The 22,736-nt window shown below is 48.0% G+C and overlaps 1 protein-coding gene across 2 annotated transcripts in view; it reads right to left on the bottom strand.

Moving 5' to 3' along the window:
- The window catches only part of SAAL1 (serum amyloid A like 1), a 266,162-nt gene that overhangs the window by 226,045 nt on the left and 17,381 nt on the right, over positions 1–22,736 (bottom strand). For both annotated transcript variants that reach the window (XM_086956068.1, XM_086956067.1), the window contains one exon: positions 13,746–13,924. In XM_086956068.1, the coding sequence (XP_086812194.1) occupies positions 13,746–13,862 (117 nt within the window). In that variant the 5' untranslated portion in view covers positions 13,863–13,924. The remainder of the gene's footprint in view (positions 1–13,745; positions 13,925–22,736) is intronic.

Below are 22,736 nucleotides of genomic sequence, written 5' to 3'. Positions count from 1 at the left end.
TTACACCACACTCCTTCCACATTGCAGTTAGGTACCCAGATATAAAGTTTGCACCTCTATCTGGGACAACCTCCTTCGGAAAGCCCACTCTTGAGAAAACTCCCAGGAGGGCTCTTGCCACAACAGGAGCTGTTGTGGTCCTTAGGGGAATTGCTTCTGGGTATCTGGTGGCATGATCCACTACCACCAGAATAAATCTGTGCCCAGAGGCTGTTTGGGGATCCATTGGTCCAACAATGTCCATCCCTACTCTTTCAAAGGGTACCCCCACCACAGGTAGTGGTATAAGGGGGGCCTTTGTTGTGCCACCTAATTTGCCACTGGTTTGGCAGGTCACACAGGAGCGACAAAACTCCTTGGTATCTTCTGACATATGGGCAAGTGAAAGTGACGGACAAGCCTGTCCCAAGTCTTGTTCTGGCCCAAGTGTCCTACTAAGGGAATATCATTGGCTACGGTAAGAAGGAAGCCCCTGAATGCCAGAGTTATGACCAACCTCCTGGAAGCACCAGGCTTGGGGTCTCTAGCCTCTGAATAAAGGACTCCTTCATCCCAGTAAACTCTATGGGTACCTGTAGCATTCCCAGCAGCCTCAGAAGCAGCTTGCTGTCTGAGGGGTTCAAGAGAGGGGCAGTCTAACTGCGCCTGCCTCAAGTCTGCCCTTGAAGGTCCCCTTGTCCCAAGAAACTCAACCTGTTCAGGTTCAAGTTCTTCTAGGACAGTTCCTTCAGGGGTCTCACTATCAGCTTCCTGTGAAGGCTGATCTTCACTTTGAGGCAAGGGGAAGGCACTGCCTTAACCCTACTGCTCTTTCTCTTGGGTGGCACCTGGTCCATAGTTTCAGGATCCAAGGCCTGCTCATTTTGGCACTTTTTGGCCTGTGACCTGGTCACAGCAAGGACATGAGCTGATATGCCTAACATCTCTGCATGAGTCCTATACTCCACTTCAGACCAGACTGAGGATTCAAGATCATTGCCCAACAGACATTCTACAGGGAGGTCTGCACTTACCACAACTCTTCTGAGGCCAGCTACCCCTCCCCAGGAGAAGTTAACAACTGCCACACTATGGGTAGTAGTGACATTGCTAGCATTGGTCACCAGGTAATTATCACCCAGTACAATCTGTCCAGGGTCCACAAAGTTAGGCGTCACCATGGTGACACTGGCACATGTGCCCTGTAGGCCTGAGACACTTTATTATTGATCAAGGGAGTTTGCCTGTACTTGCCCAGAGTACTGGGACTCACAGTAGAGGACATAGCCATGTCCACATCACAGACAAGAACAGCCTGAGTTGGGGTCCTGACTAGGCCAGAATCCATCTCAGTACCCAGGGTTAACCCTATTAAAGCCTTGGGTTGGGAACTACCACTCCTAGCTGAACTAGGGGGTACAGGTGCATTACGGGCAACAGTGGTAGGGGCTGTACCTTTCTTGGTGCACTCACTGAACCAGTGAGAGGCAGATTAACAAAAGTTACAACAAGGTTTCTTTGGACCTTCTTCCTTTTTCTTAGAGTTTGGGGCCCCCCTTCATTAGCTTTTTGGGGGCCTATTGAAGACTTCTGGTCTTTTGGTTTGTGATCCCCACCTTTTTGGTCTGCCTTTTTCTGATCACCACCTTGGTTCTGGTTTTTCTGCTTAACCCTGGTTCTGACCCACTTGTCTGCTTTCTTTCCCAATTCTTGGGGAGAGGTCAGCTCTGAGTCAACCAGGCGTTGGTGCAATAACTGGTTCTGACAATTGTTAAGTATTTGTTCTCTCATGATCAAATTATACAATCCTGTATAGTCCTTAACTTTACTTCCCAGCAACCAGCCTTCCAGAGCCTTAGTGGCACAATCGACAAAATCAGTCCAGTCCTGAGTCTGTGTCTTCTGGGTATCTCTGAACAACAACCTGTATTGTTCAGTGGTTAGGCCAAACCCATCAATCAGAACACTCTTCGGGATAGTGTAATTGTTAGCATCATCATCACTAACTGTGAGGAGCTTGTCTCTTCCTTTTTCTGAAAAGAAGAGCCACAAGATTGCTGCCCACTGACTTTGGGGTACCTGCTGTACTTTGCAGGCCCTCTCCAAAGCAGTTATCTATTTGTGGATGTCATCCCCAACTTTGTAGGGGGGCACAATTTTACTCAGGTTTCTATTGTCATAGGCCCTGTCTTTATCCTTAGGGATATTGCTGCCGCCAGTGGGTTCTGACCCACTCAACTTCTGCTCTCTAGCAAAAGCAAGTCTTTCTTTGGCGAGGGCAAGTTCTTCCCTCTCAATCCTCAGATTGACTTTTCATTCTGGTCTGATGCTCTCTTCTCTGGGGAGAAGTCATTCCCCTCTGAGCAGAGGCATTAGATCCATGTGAAGCATTAGAGTGGAGAGATTCCCTAGAGTGGGATCTTCCCCTCCTATACTTCTGGTTAAGTCCACTTAGGGAGTCTGTGTGGGGCTATCCCATGCTCGGCCCCATGTAGGCTTAGGTTAGCCTGGATAAGTTTCCTAACTAAGACCTGGCTGTCTACCTCCTCCCCAGAATCTTCCTCCTCCACCTCTTCCTCATCTTCTATGACAGTAGGGTCAGGGGCATCATCTGTAGAGGGTAGGCCCGCATCTGCATTACCTGAGGGGCCTGGGTTAGAGGCTTTCTGAGCATCATATTCCTCCATGAGCTCTATCAGGTGCTTGAGGGTAGGGTTGGAACCCTGTTTTAACCTTCTAATAGTGCATAAGTGCCTCAAATCATGGAAGGTTAGGGTATCATATCTTGAAGGTATCCTTAAAGGATCTACCTCCACTGGGAGAGATCCACTTGGTTCTGCTCTCAGAGACATGATCTAGTGAGGTGTGGTGTGTGCACCTACCTACACTAAGTGTTACCTACTAAACCTCTCTAGGAGTTGTAATTAGGGTGTGCTAAGCCCTTTAATCTACAACAGCTAAGTTCAGTAGAACTTAAGTATTATAAGACTTGTTATATGTACCTATAGGTACCTAATGTGATCTTTCAAATGATATCTTAAGATTTCAATTGGTAAAACAACAGCAAGCTCCTATCCCAACCGCTGCACACCAATGTGAGAAGTTGGCCTGATATGTGATTTCCACCATTCTAGTGGGCACCCTGTATCAGTTCAAACAACCCTTATGGTGATGGTGGTAAAGTCAACCTTATAGACCAGCTATCCTAGTGGTACCATGGGCAAAGCAGTCTTAGGCTAAAACTTCAGAGAGCATGTGAAGCCAGCTGTTTTACCATATGTAACCCCTTGAATACCAAATGAAAGGACACCACACAGGTTATATATAAAATATATATGTATTTATTACTAACACAACCCCTCTGAACTCTTTATGAGGTGAGAGGCACAAGCACATAACAAGATACTTAATTATCATACAATAAGTTGCACAAAGTACAGTCGAGCCCTAGGGGCGTTGCAAACCATACATTAAAATAGTGGTATAAGAACCACGTCACATACAAGGAATAGGCCTAGGGCCTAGGGAATCGCTGGGGCTACACTGAACTACCAAAGGTTAGGAAGCAGGAGGCCCACGGGAAGCGTGTGCAGTGTCTAAAAACACACTGGGGTTCTCATAGGAATACAATGGGAACGAAAGACTTAGAAACTAGTTGATTTAGGACACTTTTGGATGGACTAGGAGAAAGCTACTGAAAACTAGAACACTTGGATAGTCAATACCCACAGGAGCACCGGAGTACTCGCGTTTTTCAATTCAATTCAGTTGATTTATATAGCGCGCTACATACCCAGAGGGTCTCAAGGCGTTTGAAGAAGGGTGGGGAATTACTTGTCGAGTATATAGGTTTTAAGTTGCTTTCTGAATGCTAGGTGGTTCTGAGTGAGGCGAAGGTGGATGGGAAGTGAGTTCCAGGTTTTAGCCGCCAGGTAGGAGAAGGATCTTCCTCCCATGGTGGTTTTGTTGATGCGAGGTACAGCAGCAAGGGCTTGGTTGGAAGAGCGTAGCTGGCGGGAGGGGGTGTAGAAGGAAAGTCGTGTGTTGAGGCATTCGGGTCCAAGTTCGTAAAGTGCTTTGTGTGCGTGGGTTAGGAGGCGGAATGTTATCCTCTTATCGACGGGGAGCCAGTGGAGGTTTTTCAGGTGATCAGAGATGTGGTCTTTACGCGGGATGCCTAGTATGAGTCTGGCTGATGCGTTCTGGATGCGTTGGAGTTTTTTCTGAAGTTTTGCGGTGGTACCGGCGTATAGGGTGTTTCCGTAGTCCAGGCGGCTTGTAACCAGTGCATGGGTGACTGTTTTTCTAGTTTTGGTGGGGATCCAGCGGAATGTTTTTTTGAGCATGCGAAGAGTGTTGAAGCAAGATGATGAAACGGCGTTGACTTGTCTGGTCATCGAGAGAGAGGAGTCTAGAATGACGCCCGGGTTCCGTGTGTGGTCCGTCGGGATGGGTGCTTTTCCAAGGGCTCTGGCCACCAAGAGTCGTCCCAGGCGGAGGGGGAGGTACCTAAGATAAGGACTTCTGTTTTGTCTGAATTCAGTTTCAGACGACTGAGCTTCATCCAATCAGCTACTTCTTTCATTCCTTCATGTAGGTTGGTTTTGGCGGTGTTAGGGTCTTTGGTGAGAGAGAGGATCAGTTGAGTGTCGTCTGCGTAGGAGATGATGTTGAGGTTGTGTTGGCGTGCTATGGCCGCGAGGGGGCTCATGTATACGTTGAAGAGGGTGGGGCTGAGTGAAGATCCTTGTGGCACGCCGCAAATGACTTCAGTGGCCTCTGACTTGAATGGTGGAAGGCGGACTCTCTGAGTTCTTCCGGCAAGGAACGAGGTGATCCATTCCAGTGCTTTTCCTTGGATTCCAATGTTTCTGAGGCGTTGTAACAGGGTGCTATGACAGACTGTGTCGAAGGCTGCAGAGTGGTCGAGGAGGATGAGGGCGACTGTGTCTCCATTGTCCAGTAGAGTTCGGATGTCGTCCGTTGCTGCGATGAGTGCAGTCTCAGTGCTGTGTTTTGCTCGGAAGCCGGACTGTGAGGAGTCGAGGGATTTGTTGGTTTCGAGGAAGGCGGCGAGCTGGTTGTTGACAGCTTTCTCGATGACTTTGGCTGGGAATGGAAGGAGCGAGATGGGGCGGTAGTTTTTGAGTTCGGTGGGGTCAGCTGTGGGTTTTTTAAGAAGGGCGCTGAGTTCGGCATGTTTCCAGCTTTCCGGGAAGGTGGCGGAGTTGAGGGAGCAGTTGATGACGTCTCGGAGGTGTGGTGCTATGATGGAATCTGCTTTGTTGAAGATGTGGTGAGGGCATGGGTCTGTGGGGGATCCTGAGTGGATGGAGTTCATCAGGCGGATGGTGTCCTCAGTGGAGATTGGGTTCCAGTTATTAAGGATGTTCAAGGGGGGTGAAGGTGCGGCAGAAGGTTGGGTGGGTTGGTCTCCAGGTTGGTTGTCGAAGCTGTTGTGGATGTCTGCGATTTTGTCGTGGAAGAACGAAGCTAGGGAGTCGCAGAGGGCTTGAGAGGGAGTGATGTCGTTGGAGTTGGCAGTGGGGTTGGTAAACTCTTTGATGAGTTTGAATAGTTCCTTGCTGTTGTGGGCGTTGTTGTCTAGTCGGCTTTGAATGCGGCTTTCTTGGCGGACCGGATCAGTTGGTGGTGTATGTGGGTGGCGTTTTTGAAGGCATCCCTGGTGCTGGTGTTTGGGTCTTTCTTCCAGGCCTTCTCAAGGGAGCGACAGAGTTTCTTGGATTTCTTAAGATCATCGTTGAACCAGGGGGCGTTTTTGCTGCCTTGTTTGATTTGACGTTTTTTCAGAGGTGCTAGGTTGTCGGCGCTGTTGGTTAGCCATTGAGTGAGGTTAATGGCTGCTTGGTTGGGGTTCGAAGAGTGGGCAGGGGGGTTTTGAAGAAGCGATGAAGAGATCTGGTTGATGGTGATTTTGTTCCAGTTTCTACGCAGAGTAGATTGAGGATGGTTGTGGGTTGTGGTCTTTTTGTAGATAAAGTGAACGCAGCTGTGGTCCGTCCAGTGGAGAACTGTGGTGTGACTGAAGGAGATATGTTTGCTGGAGGTGAAGATAGGGTCGAGTGTGTGACCTGCGTAGTGAGTGGGGGTATTAACAAGTTGTTTGAGTCCGAGGTTGGCGAGATTGTCCAGAAGGGTGGTGGTGTTGCTGTCGTTGCTTTTTTCCAGGTGAAAGTTGAGGTCTCCCAGTAGAATGTAGTCCTTGGAGGGGAGGGCGTGTGGGGTGATAAAGTCAGTGATGTCTTCACTGAATTGTGCACGGGGTCCAGGTGGCCGGTAGAGGAGGGTGCCTCTGAGTGTGGTTTTGGGGTCGGTGTGGATCTGGAAGTGAAGGCGTTCGGCGCTAGCGAGGTTGACGTCTGAGCTGGTTGAGATGCGGATGGAATTCTTACGGACGATAGCGATGCCTCCTCCTGTCTGGTTGGTACGGTCTTTTCGGATGATTTTGTAGCCTTCCGGGATGGCAATGGTGATGTCTGGGGCAGAAGAGGTGTTCATCCATGTTTCTGTTAGGGAGGCGACGTCCGGAGAGATGGTGTCTAGTAGATTCCAAAAGTCGATGGCGTGTCTGTTGACCGAACGGGTGTTGAGCAGGATGCATTTTAGGTGGTTGGTGTCAGATCTCTGTTTGGTGTTCGAGGATGAGGAGTTGGTCTTGGTGCCGTCATACTTGCAGGAGTTGCATGTGAAGGGTCCGTGGGTGTGTCCAGGAGCGGCTTGGACGCAGATGGGGAGTCGACCGGGGTTAAGGGCTGTGAGGGTGGATGCGTCGTATGTAATGCGGGTGGGGTGGGTGGGACGGGGGCCAGGGAGTCTGGCGCTGGGCGCTGTCCAGGCGCGGACGGGCGTAGACGGGCTTACCTTTGGCGCACCTTCGGCGCGAATGGGGCGCGGTCGCTGCGCGTAAACGCTGCGCGTGGGTGCATCTGACATAAATGGGGAAGTGGAGGGGGGCGGAGCGTGGCAGGGGGAGCTGGGAGGTGGGGGCGTAGGGGGAGGGACGGGCTGCAGGCACAACAAAATGGATACAACAACAACGAGGCAATAGGACGCTGTGGGCAATGCGAGTAAACACACGGGCACAGTTGAAATGCTAAGCAAATGAGAAGCAATGCGGAGCGGACACAAGACTGAAATACAGAATAGGCAGACAATGTGGAGCGTTTGCAATTCAGCTAATTAAGATACCCAGAGCACTGTGGAGCGCTACGCAGCAGAGCGGGTGCTAATGCGATACAAGTCTAATTATAACAAGTAAAATTATAATTTAGGCTGTGGCAGCAGTGGTGGGGGATTAGAGCTACGATACCGGTTCCAGCGCTATGTAGTCAGGAGGAAGGGTGGAGCGACCGCTTCACACGAGGTCAGGCTGGTCACAGAGTTTCCCAGCCTGGCCGGTCCAGGAGACTCGTGGGTGGGAGGGGGAGCTGGGAGGCGGGGGCGTAGGGGGAGGGACGGGCTGCAGGCACAACAAAATGGATACAACAACAACAAGGCAATAGGACGCTGTGGGCAACGCGAGTAAACACACGGGCACAGTTGAAATGCTGAGCAAATGAGAAGCAATGCGGAGCGGACACAAGACTGAAATACAGAATAGGCAGGCAATGTGGAGCGTTTGCAATTCAGCTAATTAAGATACCCAGAGCACTGTGGAGCGCTACGCAGCAGAGCGGGTGCTAATGCGATACAAGTCTAATTATAACAAGTAAAATTATAATTTAGGCAGTGGCGGGGGATTAGCGCTACGATACCGGTTCCAGCGCTATGTAGTCAGGAGGAAGGGTGGAGCGACCGCTTCACACGAGGTCAGGCTGGTCACAGAGTTTCCCAGCCTGGCCGGTCCAGGAGACTCGTGGGTGGGAGGGGGAGCTGGGAGGCGGGGGCGTAGGGGGAGGGACGGGCTGCAGGCACAACAAAATGGATACAACAACAACAAGGCAATAGGACGCTGTGGGCAATGCGAGTAAACACACGGGCACAGTTGAAATGCTGAGCAAATGAGAAGCATGAGCCGGGTGCATAGGTGTCAAAGTGTGTCGGGTTTCATCGCTGAATCCTATGGAGACCTGTGAAAAGATGCTGCAGGCGACCAGGAGAGAAGTGTCCGGTTGGATCCAAGGGCGGATCAAGGATGAAGAGTACATGAAACCAGAGGGGACAGAGTCTGGGTCACTAGCCGGTGACCAGGAATGAACCAGGCGATGTCGTGAAGCAATCAGGTGATGTTGTGAAGCTTGTCCCTGCAGCCACGTGGACCAGGGGACGTCCACGACGACCAGGAGCTGGAATTGGACTGTCCCACAAAGGATCTAGCTGTTGGCGGTGTCGGCTTCCGGATTGGAGTCAATAAGCCTTGGCTAAGGCAACCGACGCAGGAATCGAAGATGGCTTCTGTTGCAGACCAGCAAGGTCTGGGGGGCTTCTCCTTTTCAGGGAAGCAGGGGCCAGCCTGGAGCAACCAGGCCAGCGATGTAGATTCAAAGGTTTGTCGTCACAGAGGCCACTAGCCAATGGGCAAGTGACCGGACAGACGTGTCGAGCACAAAAACACTAGCAGGCCCCACGTGACACTCGTGGAGTGTGGAGGGCTGTGCGTCGGTGTAGAAGGTGCTCGGGGCTGGGGCTTCTCAAACACCCCAATGCAAAACTTCGAGGGTGCCTCAGAAGCTGAACAAGTAGCAAGGAGCAAGTTTTTCAAGATGGCCGGTCCCACGTCTCTCGTCGCCTCCACGGGTCTCAGCTTTACTGTGGCTGTGGCTGTGGACCTGGGTCAAAGAAGTCTGGAAGTCTGGTTCTTGTCAGGCTCTGTGCTCGGGCTCCGGCGGGAGCGTCGACAAAGCAAACCGCAGATCGCTGGATGGTGCCTGTTTGCACAGGGTAGTCACTCCTTGACCACAAGGGAGATCTTCAGTCTTCTAGTTGCAGTAGAATCTCGAAGGTCCAGAGTTTCGTTTCAAGTTTCAGTTCAGGATAAATCTAAAGTCTCTTGACTCAGCTCCTACCTTTATACTGATTAAAGGAGCTGGATTACCTGCTAGGTCCCTCCTATGGGTGGGAACAGGGAAGGGGTTGGTTACACCCCTTTCCCTTTGTCCAGTTTCGCGCCAGAGCTGGGGCTGGAGTGCCCCAGCAGCTGGTTTCAACCGGACTATGCATGGAGCACCTTGTGTTTTCCCCAAGGCAGTGCCTCATTTCATTCAGCCCTCCCTGCCCCAACACACTATGGCCTGTCTGGGGTGGTGCTAGTACCTCCCAAGACAGGAAACCTATTGTCCAAGCCTCCCTCGCTGGAAGGACTCCCAGCAGCAGGAGGTCAGACTTTTGTCTGTGGCAGCAGCATCCATTTTGTGATGCTGAGGCTCTGGTTAACTTTAACCAGGATTAACAGGAACAACATGTCTTCCCCCTGTAGAAGGGTAGAATGCTACCCCGTCGCCAGAACTGGTGAGGGGGTAGTATTCCAAATTGTATGACACCTTACTGGATATGTTTGGAGAAAGCCAAACCAGAGATAGCATTTAACCGCAAGGTTCATAATGCACTTAAGAGTATATAGTATGGCAATATCCTAGAACAGCTATAAGGACATGGTTCCAAAAGCTGCAGACAGGCTTAGCTCATGCTAGAGCCTCATCTCACATAAAACCAAGCACTCTGCCTTCAGGATTGTTAAGGCCTGCCATAGGAGTGACCTATAGGTGCATATGTGTCTATATATAAGGTTAGATATAGGAATACTATATCTAAGCAAGGGGTGAATACACAACCTTGCCCCAGCTGAGTGATCAGCCAGTTGTGTCAATGTGGATGGCAAGCCAGGGGTGGCATAATACATGCTGCAGCCCCTGGTAGGACTTGGGTGCACCTATGCCCTGCGCAGTGCAAGCGTGCAAATCGAAGAAGCCTCCAGAGCAATGGCACAGTCCACAAACAGAGCTCCCTTCACCGGGTTGTGTTGACGTGGCTTCAGTGGCAGGGGAAGTAATGCAGCTGTGAGTACAAGCAGTACAAAGAAGACCACACCCAGTCCACCATGCATCCGCAGGCTTCGAAACACCGGCCACACTCAGACGCAGGAGCGGTCGCCCACCATTCCCTAGGGCGTCTAGAGGTGAGGGCAGCACCTCATCGCCCTCAACAGTATTGCAGCGTCTCCTCTGTCCGCCAACCGCTACAGACGGCACAGCGAGTGAGGCAGCCACAACACACACAACATGCACCACTGGCGTGCGTTCACTCGTCACCCGCCGGGCAGATGGTATTTGTGGCCGTCCCCAGATGCGTGTATCGACAGGGCCTCCTCGCGTTGTACGGGTGCTGGTTTCCTCAGGGGCAGCCCGCCAGTCCAGCCGAGTCTGCCGTGAGAGCCCGCCTTCCCTTCGCCCCCTCGGTACCTTCCAGGATATGCCTCCGGTTGCTCCCGATCCGATAGAGGTTCCGCCAACAGTCCAGTTGCTCCGGGCAGGCAGCCCGTCACTCTCGGTGACAGCAGAGCACCCGCAGCAACGCACAGAGGCCGCAGCCCACTGCAACGGCACCGCTACGGTCTAGATTTGCGCACCACCTGCCTCCAGCACACGTCCCAACAATCAGCGAGCCGCCTCCGCAGATCAGGGCTAATTCAGCAGCTTCAGGGGCACCTCCAGCGGCGATCCTCAGCTCGTTGCGATCCGCACTCTTTAGGCTGCATACGTGAGTTACTTTAGCACAGTATGTGCCCATCGATTATGCGGATTTTGTCCTGATCTTGCCTCGGCCGGCGGAGCTCGCCTAGCTAGCGGCCATTTCGCAGCACGGCAAGCCACACCCTGATGCTTATTTAGCTTTGACTGATGTAAAAATCCATCTATTCCAAGGGATTCAGCAATGAAGTAGTATGTGTAAAGGATTCTCTTAGTTGGACTGTCTGTTGTTTAGGGGGTTGGTTTTGGTGCAGCCATTCTTAAAGGTTATAGGGTTTAATATTTTTAAGCGGTAAGCTTTTATTTTTAGATCTCTCGAGTACCAACAGGTAGAAAATTAAAGTAAAGCCTTCGCACTGATATCCATGCCTGTATCCCATAATTCAAACCTTTATTTTTAGAGAAGGGAAACAAGCGTTTCCGAACTATACCAAGATGATCCTAAGGAGGCTCAACTCCACATAAGGTGCCTTGGTTGGTTCTCTGGCCCATACAGTGCCAGGCACTCCTTTTTTTTGCATACTATTTTTGAGTGTACTATAAGGTCCTTATTTGTAAAAAAAAAGTAATTGTCTTTTTATAAGTTAAAAACTGTCTGGACATTTTAGTTAGTAGCTGTCATCTAGGACATGAAACTATTTCTGAATTTCTATCACGCGACAACCTCCAGGGCTAAGCCTTGACTTGCGAGAGTCAAGTGCTAAAAAGAAGAAGTTGGTCATTTACTTTGAATGAAAAGGTACTATGGCGCCAGGACAATGGTGGCAAACAACAGTAATCTTACAGGTGTTGCTAAATGGCACTAATCCTACAAGTTACAACCATCGACTGCCCTTGGACCACAAGAAAATGTTTTACAGAAAGTAAGAATGATTAGGTTAGAGAAATCGGAAGAAAGAAGAAGCAAGAAAGAAAAGAGGAATGTGTGTAAATATTCAATTAAAAAAAGTCACAATTACCATGTGAACTAGTATAACTGCACAACATCGAGAGCTTTACATTGACAGTCGCTACAACGGATGGAACACTACATCGCAGATAAGTACAGGTAGGTATTCACTTTTTTTTTTTAAATGTGTGTTCTAAGCATAAACCCTAATCTTGTGATTTGACAGTACTCCCAGTGTTGTATTATCCAATGTTCATATCAACAATGACATACATCTTATGACATGCCACCTCAACCGAAAAAACAGGAGCTGACAGGTCCTAAAGTCTAAACTCACCCATCAACTTCTAGTGGAGGATTATGGCACACATGGAGAAGGGAATGTGAGGGTGAAGCAGATTCTGCTAACAGCTGTGTGCAACTGGCAAACGAGAAGAGCGGAAAAATCTGGCACTGGATAGAAGAATGAGTAGGTGGCAGGAGGGGGGCAAATTGTGTGTAGCAGGAACTTGTGGGCAGAGGGAAGGGAAGAGAAGTGGTAGGAAGTATGAGAAGCAGGAACAAGTGAGCAGTGTGGGGAGCTGGTACCTATGGGTATGCTGAGAGAGGAAAAAGCTAGATAAGATACCTTTATTCCAAAGATATGTGACCTCAAGATGGCACACCAATTTGTAATAAGTAAAACACAGAACGAAAATATGGATAATATTTAGCATCACTTTAGCGGTGCTTAATTTGAGCCAGTGGTTTTAAGTGCTCGGCACCAGCACCTAATTGTCAGCACCAATAACAGTCTGCCACATGATGGTGCGGTTTGTCTAATTTAGAGATGAACAAAAAAACAGCTGTTTATTCAATATACAATACAAAACGACTGATATCTGCCACCCAAGTCATTGTTTTAGAACTGGGCGGATAGGAAGAATCTCAACTTCCACACTGGTAGGAGTGTGATGGTTAGTAGTTGTGTTGGTACTTTTATTGGTAGCACAGGCAGGAGCAAGGAGTGGTGCAAGCTTCAGTGCACTCCTGACAAGGACCCTGGCGTGTATTTATTTTGATAAATTAAACACTGCTTGGACGTTAATGTTGTATTTTATAGTCCCTGAACTACTGACACTGGAGCTGATAAATTCCTTCTCACTGAATATCTCAGTCACTTCTTTTGCTTCAGTGCTATCAGGAAGAACATCAGCAACTCTGCTCCATTACACATTTGTATGTTTTACCAATTTTAAATTCATTCATAAATTTAAAATTCTAATTTTAAATTCATAGTTGGCATTTGGCTGTTCATTTTGTAGGTTTACTGGCTATGATCTGCATGAGTAGGCTTTATTTTTCCTAAAAATAACGTCATCTACAGGAATGCTTAAGTATTGATTCATATACAAACGAACACATGCAGTGGATGCAGCTTCAAGAAGCCTTTCCCATTGGGAAACAAACTGTGCAAAGGTTTTTAATGCTTGGGAACAGGTGAGATTCAAGATTCAGAAGTTAAAACTATTTAGGCACACGTCCATTTTTTAAATAATCTGGCTAGAGTATCCTTGGGATCCATTAATTCTGTTTGGGGGAACAGAACTGCTTCTGGCTTGATTAAGGCCAGGGCTCTCGGACTACTTTAGGATGACATCTGTTATAACCTGTGGCCTGAGTCTCATACCGAACGCATTTCAACATCTTGGAAACCACTACAGCCACAGGTAGCAAGTGCACACACCAATCCGCATTAAGTGGTGTGCAGGTAATCTCCACTGGTAGAACTATACTGGATTTACTGATTTTGTGGGGTTCATTAGTTCCAGGGGTCAATACTACTGCTTCTTTACATATTTCAACGTTATCAATGGAGAATTACAGTAAGAATCAGTGTTCACACACTGATTCCTGCAGGTTTTTCCCACAATAAAGGCATTCGTCCATAGACCTATTCAACCAGATTTTGACTGGAAAAATGTGCCAGTAAAAAACACAGAGGGAACTGTATTTTACCGTATATCTACACCGATTCAGGCACAAACTCCTTTTCCCACCTGAATCAGGGCTGCTGAGAAACCTATAAAGTGGGTCACAGCATGTTCAATACAGCATTAAACGTGAATGGCTTGGAAATACAGGGTATGGAACAGTAACATAGATCTTTGAAAAAAGACATGTTCACAAACCTCAATCAACCGTGTCAGCGTGCTGAATAACCAGTGCTTGCTATAGATGGTGTTGCCAATTGAATCCTCAACCGGACCTTCATCATCGCTAACTGGTGGTGAGGGATTACGGTCCATTTCAAAGTGACTTTGATGATGTTCTGGGCTGGACCCTCCAGAGTCTCCTACACAATTTCTTTCTAAAAAAACAAAGTGCAATCATGAATTATATATTGGTTTATCTGTATGTATGTGAACATTCAACATGCAGAATACTTCCAGTTGTAGAGTAGTTTTCCTCTTACCAGGACAATAGTTACATGAAGTAACAAAGATAATCCATAATTGAAGGTATTACCAATGTTACAATTTACTTAATTGCAAAGTAAAATCATGGCAAACGTAAAGTAACAAATCATAACAGCAAAATACAGGCACACTAAAATAACTACAAAATAAATGGATTCTTGTTGTATTGGTTATTTACATTTGGCATACAGTGCTAACATACTAGGGATGACTGCGACAACACAGACGGCCCGAGCAAAAACCCCTCAAACCGACGTAGACAGAAAGACCAGTTGGTTCACCACCGACCTCGAGGAGTCTAAAGGGAATTGACGAAAATTCTAATAGAAGTGGCGCCATGAGCAGACATCGGACAACCATGCTGCCCTCAAGGACGCCAGCTGCAAGCACCACCAACTCATTCGAGCCACCAAAAGGACCTCCTTCTAGGAACGTATCAACAACAACGCGCACAACAGGAAAGAGCTCTTCAACGTCGTGAAGTAACTCTCCAACCCCAGCTCCAGCGCCAACGATATCCCACCGTTGCAAGACCTCTGCGACTCACTAGCCTCCTTCTTTCACCGCAACATCGCAGACATCCACAACAGCTTCTACACCCAGACCCCACCAACAGCTGCTACCACCTCTGATTCACCACCTCCAGCCTCACCAACCACCTGCTCTCCTGGACCCATGTCAACGACGACAATACCATCCACTCTGGTTCACCATCCGACTCTTGCCCACACCACATCTTCAACAAAACTAACCGCATCATCGCCCCCCCAACCCCGGAAGATCATCAACAGCTCCTTCGAGACCGCCACATTCCCGGAAAGCTGGAAACACGCCGAGGTCAACGCACTACTCAAGAAACCCACAGCGAACCCAAAGGACCTTAAGAACTTCCGGCCCATCTCCCTGCTCCCATTCCTGGCGAAAGTCATCGAAAAGATCGTCAACAAGCAACTGTCCCACTTCCTCGAGGAAAACAAAGTCCTGAACCCATCCCAATCAGGATTCCACAGCAAGAATAGCACCAAAACTGCCCTCATCACTGCCACTGATGACGTCAGGACCATGCTGGACAACGGCGAAAACGCGGCCCTCATCCTCCTGGACCTCTCGGCCGCCTTTGACACCGTCTGCCACCGCACCCTCCGCAGACGCCTCCACCACGCAGGAATCAGCGACAAGGCCCTGGGCTGGATCACCTCCTTCCTCACCGACAGAACCCAGAGGGTCCAGCTCCCCCATTCCGCCCGGAAGCCATCAAGATCATCTGTGGCGTGCCCAAAGGATCACCCCTCAGCCCTACCCTTTTCAACGTCTATATGGCACAACCTCAACATCGTCCCCTACGCCGACGACACCCAGTTGATCCTCTCTTCAAACAGGACCCCGCCACCACCAAAACGAACCTCCACGAACGACTGAAGGCCGTCGCCGACTGGATGGAGAACAGTCACCTGAAACTGAACTCAGACAAGACGGAGGTCCTCATCCTCGCCTCCTCCCCATCTGCCTGGGACGACTCCTGTTGGCCGGCCGCACTGACACCCACGGTCCAGGCACGCAACCTGGGATTCATTCTGGACTCATCACTCTCAATTACCCAACAAGTCAACGCCGTCTCCTCCTCCTGCTTCAACCCCCTCCTCATGCTTCGCAAGATCTACTGATGGATCCCCACGTGACCAGAAAGACGGTCACCCACGCCCTCGTCAGCAGCAGACTGGACTACGGCAATGCCCTCTACGCTGGAACCACGACCAAACTCCAGAAAAGACTACAATGCAAACAGAACGCCTCCGCACACCTCGTCCTCGGCTTCCCCCGCCACTCCCACATCACAGCCCACCTGTAGGACCTCCACTGGCTCCCTGTCAACAAGAGGATCACCTTCAAGCTCCTGACGCACGCACACGAAGCATTCCACCACGCCGGACAAGCATACCTCAACAAGCGTCTTATCTTCTACACCCCAAATCGGCAGCTTCGCTCCGCTCTGCCGACCTCGCCCTCGCCACTGTCCCACGCATACACAGAACAAACTACCACCGGCGGCAGACCTTCTCCTACCTCGCTGCCAAGACGTGGAACACCCTCCCCACACATCTGCGTCTGACCCAGGACCTGATGACCTTCAGGAGACACCTCAAGACCTGGCTATTCAAGCAGGCCCCCCCCCCCCCCCCCCCAAGCGCCTTGTGACCCTCACGGGTGAGTAGTGCGCTCTACAAATGATTGATTGATTTACAAATAATCACCATCAGGTAGACAGATAAAATATCAAAGCATCATGTGATGTCCTAGCACTGGGAAGAGATGATTAGCAATAGGTTTAACATTATATAAGACAATGTGAAAGCCCAGTGTTTTCAGAAATTAGTTTGGACATTTGAAATGGATTTCATAATTACTGGCAATAATTTCTGAAACAATTTCACAAATAAAAGATGATTTGGTTGTGGCATTCATCGGGTGAACTGCCGCCTGCTACCTCACTCTGGCAGTCAACAGTTAAAAATCAAGAGCTGATTCTCCCTCCTGGCTTGGAGACAGTAAATAAACTAGTATTAGACCTGCACTAACACAGGTTTGTAAATGGAATCGTTAGTGTAAGAGGTTTCATAGTAATACACAAATAAATGTTCTCAAGATGAAAGTAGAAGACAGTTTCCACAAGAGGCTATTTCTGCTGCAGCAGTGTGAGACTAAATCAAGGGAAGGCCATACCAGGAAAGCAGTTGTTGGCGAGAAAAGCAGCTAGAAGACTCAAGGCTTGGCCTGTGAGCATGGGTTCGGCCTTAGCATTCAGTGAACTAACAAAAGATGAGGCCAGTGTAGAAGTCGATGAACACGGATGAGTATAACTAGGGTGGATTTACAGGAGGCAGTGCAGGGTCTTGAGCAAGATACTATGGAGTTTTGTATAATGCAGAGGCCACTGGCAAAGCAGCAAAAGAGGGTGACCCCCCCTCAGAGAAGAGGAAGAAGAGAAAGGTTCCGCCCTGAATATGGGACAAGAAACAACGCAAAGCTCATACAACATTTGTCCCATTGTGGCAGGATAGGGTAAACATTATATACTCCAGCGATAAACCACTGTGTTCTCAGTATGTCAGGGAAAAATGTAAGTATGTCTTACTATCAACCAGTGCAATATTATGCTGCAGCTATCTATTCACCAACTATCAGAACACAAGCACAAATGGATACAATATGTGCACAGATTGTGAAGTCTCTTACCACAGATTTATCTGCAGCCTCTTCAGAATGGGACCTACAGGACTGCAGATGGTGCAGGACTTCAATTCTGCTGACTAAGCACCCTTAAGAACACAATCTGTGTTTAGGTTTCAGGCAAAAATAAAGCAACTGCTTCATTGAGGTTGAAATGTTTTTGCCTGGGTTTGCTCTTAAATCCCTAACAAACAAGGAAGACGGTGGAGACATTGACGTTTGAAGAGTTCTTCCAGAGGAAGAGGAGGGGTAATATACAAAAAGGGAACTCAGAGACCCCATTCATAACTGAATAGGTCTACCACTTGTCCCCAGATATGGAAAGGCCCATAGCCGTCTGTCACTTACAGATCTGACAGATATGATCTTTGTAATATACAAAGGAATACTTTCACATGAGCACACCGATAACCAAAGCCAAGCTAAAGATTAAGATGCTGAAACATATTAAGGTGCTGATGCCAAGTTTTATAGATGGTGGAGTCTCATTACCACTCGGGTGGGGCGGTAACAGAAATAATGGAAATTCCAAGTGGAACCCAGAGAATCCCCAAGTAAGAAGTAATTACTAGGGGTAATGGGAAACAGACCAATGGGAGGATTTACCGGAAGCAGCCATATTAAAAACGAATCTGCACATAGTGGCCCATACAGGGTGAGATAATAGTATGAAGCCCAAGGCGTGTATTCCACCACACAAGTGGGTAACCTATTTTTCAGAACTTAACAAAGCTGCAAAGGAAGGGATGGCCATGGAGGATTAAAATGCCCCAAAAGTGGAGACATGTCCCGCACCCACACTGCAGGCAACACTAAAAGGTGTAATCCCCATACATTTAATTTTTCTTTGAATAATACTCATGCTGCAATCTGTGCACAGGTAAAAGGTTGTAGATAAATTGACTATCTAGACTGAGGAGAGATCGGTTTTAGCCATTTTCAAGCGGGGTTTTGTCCTAAGATTGGTTTAGTGGATAGTCTTTAGGTTCCTCAAGATGAAGTGGAAAGAAACTGACACGAAGAAAGGAATTCTTAATGTGGCATTTGTTGATTTAAAGCGGCCTTGGACATGGTGCGGAGAGAAATGCTATGGAAAGTCTTGGGGGAGATGAGTTATCCTCCAGCTCTGCTGGACATGATCATTCGTTTGTATTCAAAACAACTATGCCTAGGTGCGTTGGGGTTCAAATTGGGAAGAGATCAAGCCGATAGCTATCCACAAAGCAGTGCGACAAGGCTGCAGGCTCCCCCCTACTCTTCTTTTCTTATATATGAATGGCTGTGTTAGAAATTTAACAAACAGTAAGAATGATTTCCCAAGTACAGCTGGGTTAAAAACACCTGCCCTATTGTACGCGGACAATACCACTTTTGGTTTAAAAAAAAACTCCAAAAAGGTTGCAGACTATATTAGAGAGGTTCACATTGTACTGTTCCATGCACGATTTACAGATTACCTCTCTTAAAACTAAATACATGGCAATAAGCCCACATATTAACTTCAGGAGCAAAAGCTCATTGAGTGGGGTACATTTGGAGGGAGTATCTGAATTTGATGACTTAGGGGTTGGAATCTTAGAGTCACAGTCTTGGTATTCACTGATCACTAAGAGCGGTTTTATACTGAAGTACAGGGCAGCTGCTATCTTACAATTTACTGGAAGAACAATAGTCCTGCAATAGAAATCTACAGAGCTCAAGCCGTGTCTGCTGAACTACATGGGGCAGAACTTTGGGGTCATTCCAACTGAGACACATTGGGGGCTGCGGAAAACAAATGTATTATACTCTGCTGGGCCTACCTCAATGCACACCCCTAATACCATGAAGAGTGTATCTAGCACTCAACCGAATATGGGGTCTTCTAAAGCTTAAGCCAATCCTCTATTGGCTTCATATCTGGTCCACGAAAAAGGTAAAAACAAACAGGCGTGCTTAAGATATCCTAAATAGACCATGCACATCTAATATTCCATGGCTGAAACATGTTACGCTTTTTGGATATTATTAGACTTGAGTACAATCTTGCATAACACCGGTGCTATCACCACCAATTCATGGATTAGTGTTAGAAACAGATTCTGGTACTGCAAGTGGAAGGGTTGGTAAAGATCTTCAGTGATGGGCAGGCTGACAAGCACATTCCTGGTGATGAAACTTGACCCTAAATTTGAAGAATTTATGGATTGCATTACTCCACCAAAAACAACTACTTTGTACATTAAACTGAGGCTGGAAATATTACCGTTGGCCGACTTTACTAACAACTGCAGGCTTGAAGGATTACCCCAGCTGCAGTTTAACTAAGTAAAGTGAGGAACATATTTTTGGGCTGTCTTTCCTGCGTACCAAAAGCAAAGATCCAAATGGCTTGTCCCCCTTTGCCGATTTCTGGGAATAAGATCTTATAAAGATGCCTGTAGGATCTGTAAATATGAAACCAGCCCCTTTTCCGTGGCTAAAATTTGGAATCAGTCTGGTACTGGAGGATGTGGTTTAATATTGGCTAGCATCAGTCTATCTTACTCTTTAATGGATGCCCAATAATTCTGGGTCGCTGTCTTTTTTAACATTAATTTTACACTGTGTATCTCAGATATTTTTGGATTTATATATTGTAAACCTGCTTTTTGTATTTATGCTCTTGCTGATCAATTTCATTGTGCTAAAGAAGCTAGATAAAAACCCTGGATGTTTGCATGTTTTAAATGCTTGTGATTACATACATTGTAAATTTTTAGATCAGTGGTTGTATGTCGGAACAACGTTGTTCAGGATGTTTCCCATGGCGGGCGAATCGCCTGGGGAAACCTACGATGTTTAAAGTAGCTCAGCATATATCATGATTTTAAAGTGGGCCGGCTAGTATCATGGTTACCGTCCCCATCAGGAATTACAAACAACTTGTAATGTGTGTGGTTTTTTCGTTTTTTTTTTGCCCGTTCGTCTTACATGACTAGTTAAAATCTGTTGCTCTTTGTGAAAAGGTGGTCTTTTTTTTAGATTGTTGTCAATTATATTTTTATGTGCGAGAATCAAGAGGGAGAGAGAGGACCAGATAGCTAGTCCAGATCCCCGGATTATATGTAAGCAAATCAAAAGGAGACTAGCTAGAAAAAGGGGGTTAGTCTGACATTATTTTGTTATTGTCATAGCGACTCAGTGTTATTGGCGGTGGCACCTGTTGGGTGTCTTTAGAAAGCCCTCACCCACCAACCTAGTTGGTGGCATGCTTCATCATCGGGCCCACCCAGTGACACCTAGCGTGTCCCGGGTGTGCTACGACGCCTGATTACAGCGGAGCAGGTATGTCACTGTGTGTGCGGTGTGAGGTGTACAGAGAAGTGAGGTTAAAACGGCTTGGCGGATGGTCCCTGGGGTGAGAAAACTTTATTAAAAGGGCCTCCGTCAGCGGTTAAAAATAAGGCTGAGGGACGTTAGAGGCGGGTTACGACCTCCTACGTCCTAGATGTGTCAACATGTTTCAGCCAGTGCCTTATATTAATCTGGCTTTCTTCAGGACAATAAAAATATGTGTAGGTTAAAATTAGGGTAAGTGTAGTGTAGTCTATGTGTCTACACGCCCTAAAGTGTATATAACTGTGAGAGGGGGATTCCCTTCTCAAGATCACCTGTACATTTAACAATGAGAGACAGGGACAAGACAAACATAGGAGAAAAAGAGTCACTAGAAAATATTGGTCATAATTAATGACAGCCGGCTTAATAGCGAATTAGTGCAGGCTATGAGCGGCTCAAGTGTAATGATACTGGTGGTATCATTATTGTGGAATCGCACTGAAAATTCGAGGGTGAAGTGGTTAAAACAGCGGTAACAATACTGCAGTAGTGAATGGTGAAGTATTGTGGCGCAAGCACCATGTCTTACGCTTTTTTAGGCTTGCTTGTACTCCAAAGCTATTGAAGAGGCAAGGGGTGGCCCTGGTAGGGAGAAAGAGGACCACTGGGGTAAGGAGACCTGTGGGAGAAAGGGTAGCGCTTACCTATGGTAGGGATGTTCAGCATACTCACAGGATTTCTGGTCAGCTCCAGCGTGGGGACCTGTTGTGCCTCCTTCGCATAACCGGTAATGAATGGCTGTGGTGGCCGTTTTTTTATACTAACGTTAACTGCATGATTGGTGGCACCTGGAGGGAAGAGTAATGGTAGAAAGACTGGCTTTTCGGATCGAAATTATGCTCAGGTGAGTGCCCTTCGTATCGCGCTAGTGCGCGGAGTAGTGCCGCTGGCTTAGCGCATGCGTGCGATGGTGGTGCTGCCGTGCGCATGCGTGGCCGAGGAGGTGTTTAGCGCATGCGCGGCCAGGAAGTGGTTCGCGCATGCGCGGTAGCGCGAGTCCTGAGTGCGGCGCGGTGGAGTGTTTCTTAGCGCCTGCGCACTCGGGACTAGGTATTAATTTATGGTGGCAAGTGCCGAATAAAAACTAAGGGCACAGGATGTTGTCCAAGTGCCAGTGAATCCCGCTTTGTGATGGGAGGATGAGGGGGACGTATGGTGGTCCCATTGTGACTGATGGTTGGGGGAACATGGTGGCAAATAAAGGCAAATTGCCTAATGAAAGGGGGGGTAGTGCCCTACTGGGGTGCGTCTGGGTAGTCAAGCTGGACCACAGGGAGGCTAAGGATCAGGGTGGTTCCCTATAGGATTGGGAAGACATGGTGGCAGTAAAGGCAAAGTTCCTGAGTGGTCATGCTGGACCAAAGGGAGGCTTAAGGTCAGGTTGGTTCACAGGGTCAGTGAGTTCCAGGGGATGGCATCATTAAGCCCTTCAGTGGCTGTGGACAGGCGATATATCCATCTTTGCTCTTTGTTTAGCAATTTTTTGTCATTGTTAACTGGGCTGACTGGTATCTGCTCGATGACTGTCCAGGTGAAGTCATTAGGGGTGTGGCACTGGGTGATAAAGTGGTTTGTCAGTTTGCTTATGCTTTTTTTGCAGCGCATTGTGCTGCGGTGCTCCGTTATCCTGGTCCTCACTTTGCGTGTGGTCATGCCCACATATCGGAGCCCACATCTGCAGGTTAGTAGGTAGATTACATTCTGTGAGTTGCAATTTGTGTGGCTCCTTTGGGACCATATCTTGTTCGGTTCCAGTGACTTTTGGCATACCCCATGCATTGAGGATGGTGTTCTCAGGTTTAGGTAGTAGTTTTGGTCTGGTACTGACGAGTTGGTCTCGGAGGTTGTGGCACCTTTTGTAGGCAAACCTCGGGGGTTCCCAATTCCTTTGTCCGGAGTTAATGATTCTCCAGTGCTTCTTTATGATTTTGGCCACTTCGTTCGAGGCAGTGTTGAAGGTAGTCACGCATGTTGTCGGTTGTGCGTCAGTTTCTTTAGTGACGTCTTCTAGTAATGCGTCACGGTTCTGGTTTCTTGCTCTCTTTTGAGTTTTTTTGATGATCGCCCTTGGAAAAAACTCAAAAGAGACGCACAACCGACAACATGCGTGACTAC

This window comes from Lissotriton vulgaris, chromosome 2_1, assembly GCF_964263255.1.
Source record: "Lissotriton vulgaris chromosome 2_1, aLisVul1.2, whole genome shotgun sequence".
Lineage (NCBI taxonomy): Eukaryota > Metazoa > Chordata > Amphibia > Caudata > Salamandridae > Lissotriton > Lissotriton vulgaris.
The sequence above is the reverse complement of the archived record's forward strand: the minus strand, read 5'-3'. Positions and strand labels throughout refer to the sequence as shown.